Source organism: Pygoscelis adeliae, unplaced genomic scaffold, assembly GCF_000699105.1.
Source record: "Pygoscelis adeliae isolate BGI_AS28 unplaced genomic scaffold, ASM69910v1 Scaffold166, whole genome shotgun sequence".
Lineage (NCBI taxonomy): Eukaryota > Metazoa > Chordata > Aves > Sphenisciformes > Spheniscidae > Pygoscelis > Pygoscelis adeliae.
Genome location: NW_008825156.1, coordinates 6,257,095 through 6,263,094, shown reverse-complemented (window position 1 = coordinate 6,263,094; position 6,000 = coordinate 6,257,095). Strand labels below are relative to the sequence as shown.

General features: G+C 34.3%; 1 protein-coding gene across 3 annotated transcripts in view; it reads right to left on the bottom strand.

Moving 5' to 3' along the window:
* Nucleotides 1-223: 223 nt before the first annotated feature.
* The window catches only part of ZNF143 (zinc finger protein 143), a 28,938-nt gene continuing 23,161 nt past the window's right edge, over nt 224-6,000 (bottom strand). For 2 of the 3 annotated variants that reach the window (XM_009328569.1, XM_009328571.1), the window contains exons 14-15: nt 5,466-5,612; nt 305-2,333 (exon numbers count right to left, since the gene is read on the bottom strand). In XM_009328569.1, coding sequence (XP_009326844.1) covers nt 2,250-2,333; nt 5,466-5,612 — 231 coding nt within the window. In that variant the 3' untranslated portion in view covers nt 305-2,249. Of the gene's footprint in view, nt 274-304; nt 2,334-5,465; nt 5,613-6,000 lie in introns of those variants that run through there. The other variant, XM_009328570.1, reaches the window with a different exon arrangement.

Here is a 6,000-nt window from a genome sequence, read left to right as displayed (position 1 = left end):
GCTAGCACAACATGGAAGCACAACCTTTGACTTGGGAGTTTTGCAAGAATAACTGGTAAGATAGCAGTAAGAGAAATAATTTAAAAAATACTGCAGCTTTTCCTGACTGAGCTAGTTCTGAATGCCTTGCAGCAAACCAACTAGTATGAAAGAGGAAAGAATACTCACAGTTGTACAGTGGTCAGAAAATGTCCTGGGAAACGAGAAGAAGTAAGAACTGAAGTTATTTCTTTACTAAGTCAAAGCCACCATTCCAGCCACCGTTTCCAGAAACTATTAGCAATGAAATTTAAGAAAAAAACCCTTGAACAGTTATGTCAAATGATACATCTTTAATTTCTAAAAGGTGATAAATACTAAGAAACTGATCTAGTTGACAGGCAGTTAATCCTCCTTGCATAGTACATTTATCTCCATGGGATATCAAGAATTACACTACTTCAGGAAAACTGGCACCTAAGTGAGCAAATAGCCTCAATCCTATACAAAAGTTACAGACAACCTCAATGTTTCCAAGTTTTACTTTGTAATGGATCCAGAGAACAGTCTTTGCTTTGTCCACACCTATCCCACAGTAGTGTATTCTTTCACTGCACTTTTCAGTTGGCCGTCTGTATGAAAAACATAAAAGGCTGCAACCCACACTGATATAGTAATTCACAATAAATTAGCTTCATTCTATTCAAACTTGGCCTTTTTGGAGGTCAAATACCGCAAGGTACATAGTTATGGACTTAACTTTTTTTGTAAAATGTGTACCTCACAATACTTATAAAATGATTACTTGATTAACACTTCATCCAGAAGATGTTTAATCCTTCCCTTGAGAAGGTAAAAGGTGAGGCTTCAGTTTCAGAAGTGCTCTTGACACTCATCTAAAATAAGCACTGAATCTTACATGAAGCCAAAAAATTTTAACTTGCTTAACAAGCTTACTTAACAAGACGAGTAAAGACACTTTTTCATATAAAAAAAATTTAAAGTTACGTTTTACTGTATGTGTTAGACATATCTACAATGGATTTTTTCCTTTACAGAATGATAGGTGGAGAGGAGCATTGTACTTACATCATTATTAATAATCCCTTTTTTCTAGTAACTTGTGTCCTGATTTTCAAAAGCACTAATTATCAGCATATCCTAGGTACTGAATGGTAGTAGCAGGCACTCAGAACTGTTGAAAACAGACTATTAGTACTTGTACTTATGCTGCAAATGCACCCTTTGAAAATATTCCTCTTGAAAACAGGTAGTTTACTTAGTCAAAATTGGTTGACTAATTACTATTTTAATCATTCTTGTAGTGTTTTAAAATGTTTAAAATAACTATTAACACTAATTACTTAATACACTATAGTGGATTATGATCAAAATTAATATGTCAAAAATTTAAGTTTATGATAAATAGACTTTGGAAAAATTTATACAAGGCCGTAAATAAATAATTTGAACTTCAGTCTCATTAAAAAGTAAAACAGTACGCCACACGACAATATCATCCTATCTAGACAATACAATCTTGCTATATTTTATTGCATAATAATTTGAGTAACATCTTAAGTAAAATACGTAAAGAAACAAAATCATTAGATTTACTTCCTTTAATATTGAACAACCAAAGTTTCTCCTTTGTACATAATCCAATTTAAAGATAATATAATTAGCACTTCCAGCATTAACAGTCTGTATTTACAGTGAATGTGATGGGGTGGATAATCTAAAGAGTATTCAAATCCGTATGAAACAAATCAAAACATGAAGATTTACAGTGGGCTCAAAATCCAAGACTTTTCCATTTATGGAATGCAATTTAAAAGGCGCTGTCATCTCTATTACTTGTAAGGGTTCCTGAAATGATGGTTTTTAATAGTATTTTAAAAATTTGAAATCTTCAGTAATGCCTTCATTATTTGTACGTGACATTAAAAATTAATTCCAATACTTCCATTTAATTTTTCACTTGCTTGTAGACCAGTCTGAAATCTGATGAAAGGATAACAAGGAAATTTACTATATAATCCTAATTCCATATTCCTGAATATACAAGTGTTGGAAGTAGATGATGTCAGTCCATTCCAAGGGTTATGTACACAAAACTTACAAAATGTTCTTCGCTCTTGCATAAAACGTGTACACAGTATCAATGAGCGGGGAACTTCAAAGTTTTTATGGGTTGCTGCTGGCATGGACCTTTGTTGATTGAAAATAAAATACCTTTCACTCTATTGTTCTGGTAGCAGTTTTAGAAGTTAATCATCAATCCCTGGTGTTTCACCCTGTTGTATTCTGGAGGCTATTCTAATGGCTTCTTCCAGAGACTGTTGTTCTCCAAGCTGAAACAAATGCATTCAGACATAAATAAATCCAAAGTGTTACACATGGATATAAATGTTAAAAATAAAAAAAGAAAATAAATCAAAGATCTAGATGTGGATCAATACTTTAGCACAAGTAAGTGTGATCAGTATTGTCACACCTCTTCTGGGTAATATGTACCAGCAGCTATCTACTCAGCATGACAATTAAGATAGCTTCCGATAGCAGATTAAACTGAGTTTGTGTGTCTACCGAATACATTTTCTTCAAAGAACTGCTGCATGGTAAACACATTTCATGACACACAAAGTAGATGATATTTCAACTTGGCAGATGTAACAAAGCTAAGATAAGGCTTTCAAAAGTCATGGTAGCTGTTGAATTACATTTAACACTGGTAAAGCAAACAAACATCATTTTTCTTAACTCTCTTGCAGAAAGTCAGCTCTTTGGAACACCATATGACATTAATATATATAAAAAGTGTATACTTATTGCAGAATCCTGACTGTATAACAAAGCAGTCATGATGACGCTATTCAATTCTACAGTAGTTAGAAGATTATCTTGCAGTTGTTAACTACAAGGCCATCAATGTATCTGGCAGTGTCAGAAGCAACATCAACCAACCCTGAATAAAGACAACTGGACACAATTTTGGGAAAGAATCCATGGAGTTTTATAATATGTACACCATGCACATACATCCAGTGATGGGAACACTGAAGACAACCTCAACCTAACAGGAATGTAAAGCTGGCCATTTCCTATTGGCTAGGGAGAAAGATGTATGCGACTGTGCAAAGTAAAACCAGATTATTTGACAGATGGATAGACCTAATGGGACAGTTGTAAATATCGTCTGTAACTTGTTTTTACAGTCACTGGATATCACATTCTGGAGCCACTCAAATCAAGAAGAGCTCTGTTACCACCTCCTTAGGACTTCAATCTGGCTATCAAGCTACTGGCTTTATCAGTATTTAGAAACCAAATGGATTCATTTATTAGTATCAAAGTACAAAAGAGAAACAATCAAGAACTCAGGAATAATCAATAATATTTTAATTTTGAATCCTCTCTTTTATTTGTATTGTATATTTTAAGTTTAATTAATATAAAGATAGTTCCACCAAAAGCTTCACTTCTGGTAACAAAAGAGGGGCATGTGCAGAGAGTGCCTATGTTTTCCTTTCATTCAAAGGACACACTGCTGAGGATGCAAGTTACTTTTTTCTTCCTCTCATGCAAACAATTGCCTTCTGATAGGCTCTCTCTTACATGCAGTTTTGATTACTGCCAGCTTAGTGCAAAAGACAGGAGTTCAGAATTATGACCTTCTCGACTTTCATTGCTCTTCAATTAGCATCTGACTTGCTATTTTCCATTTAACAAAGGGGAAAATAACAATCTCTCTGCTTGAAGATATTAACACAATTCCTTTCAATCTGAGCTCTTAAGAAGTACCATGCCTACATACACTTAGACTGCAGCATTAATCCTGAGACTCAAATGCCCAAAGGTTTTGATCTCATATTAGTTTCAGTGAATACGAACAGTTTGAAGGAACCAGACTTAAGTTGCTGTTACTTCCACAGACAAAGTATATTTTACCCCCAGAAATGAAATTTGTGAGTGCATTTTCTGCATTTCCTTTTCTATTTGAAGCTATTTCCAAGAACCTTAACTTACACTGCTTAATACTGATTTGTTCAGAAACTCTTTTGAGCATCTGCTCTCTGCATAGCCACAATGATGTTCTTTTATATTGGTATTTGTCAGAGCTAAGGCCCATCGTGCAAACCATATTCAAGTTGCATATACTCAACTCTCTTCCATGAAAATTATCCTTCTCCTAATTGTATACTGTTTCAGGCTGTATGGTTCCTGCGATTGTCCATGTTCTCTAGAACAAAACGTGTGTCTGTGGTGATACCCAGACAACAATAAGATCAAACCCACGAAGTGTTGAGTCCCAATTCCACAGTAAATTTGAATACAAAAGTAGCTTCAATACATTCCCACTGGACTTCTTATTTATGCACATAGTTAAACACAGAATCAAGAGGGCTATGAGGTGGATCAAAAGTATTAGGCACTTTGCAAGACTGATACTAACATGCAACCCAAAATTTAAACTAATTCAACTCCTTTTATTTTATTTTGAGTTTAAAATTTAATTCTGTCATTGGAGTGGCAATTTCCCTAAGATCCTTCAGTCATTTATTTGACCCTTGACTGCAATGGCGTTTAAAGAGATGAATTTTTAAAATACTGTATCTTCCAGATTTAAAATTTCCAAAAGCTTCTATTAACCTACCATCATATCATATGTAACAAAAATAAAATATACACATAGTTAATTTAATGTTCAAGTAAGGTAGCATACTGGCCATCGTTTGTGCTAGAAGTTTCGTTCAACCTTCCAGTCAAGCCAAGCTTCCCTCTGAATAAACTATTCATGAAAACACTTGTCTAGGTTTTGTTTTCAGTTACTTTCGAGATAAAAAGCTTAATTTGTGCTTGGTTTCCACCTTCATTTAAATTGGCCCAATTTAATTTAAACTCTTTCATACCTAGAAACTACTCTTTCATCACAGTGTTTGGACAATGTGAGGAACTATTTACAGAGACTGCTGCTTGTACTGTGCTGGTTTGACACATAAACAGAAGGTTACTATTTCCAGAGATTTTTGATTATTAATCTTTCTATATAACTGTTTACACTTTTTTGCTATTACCATTTCAAGGCTCAAATAACAAACTCAGTAATTTTATCTGTGTAAGTTCATAGCAATTTACCCGTGAGAGTTTGGCTTTATATGTATCAGATCTATATGTAATACTGAAGGATGAATGAAAGCGCTTTTCCACTGAAAACCTGTGACCCCATGAACGATTCAGTTGACCTGAAGTTTGGCCCTCCCCTAACCTCCCCCTTTTTTGGAAGTTCTACAAGTAGATTTGGAAAATCAGGTGCTTATTATTCCTCTTCCTAACCCTATATATTGTTTAAACTATGAGATCATATGGTTATGGACTATTTTTTCAGGGGAGCCAAGCTTATTCAAATAATTTTGTTACATGACTAGGAGCTTCTAGCTCTAGAAGTAAGAAACACTCCAAAAAAACATTTATCACCATCTCACCTGTACAGCAATTTGTGTTCCATTGGATGTAGCCAACAATGTAACAGGTCTAGTTTCTGTTGTCACTAAGTGGTGCCCATGTTGCTGATGTCCCATTTCTGATGATGCACTATGAAATGCTGCTAAGTCTTGAGCCACAATAGCAACCTTCAAGACCAAAGGAAGAGAATCAACTGGATGACATATCTGTTACCGTTACTGACCTCATACAACAGTTATCTTCAAAGTTAAAGTTAAATTTGAAGCTGTTATTATTCATGAGCATAATTTTATTGTGCAAAAGATCCATTTTTTAAGAAAGGTTGCCATCACTGTGTTCTCAAAGTTACCTATTAGCTCTCAAAATATAAATATCGTCAGAACTGCACAGAAGTTCAATAAATGTGCCTATAAGCCTGTGATTATACACACAGAGCACGGTGCTTAATAAGTATCTTCATTTTAATGTGGTGCATTTTTAGAACAGTGGAATGCATTTTAACTTAAAGATTAAAAATTATATCACTATATTTCTACTAAAAAAATTAGCTACTGT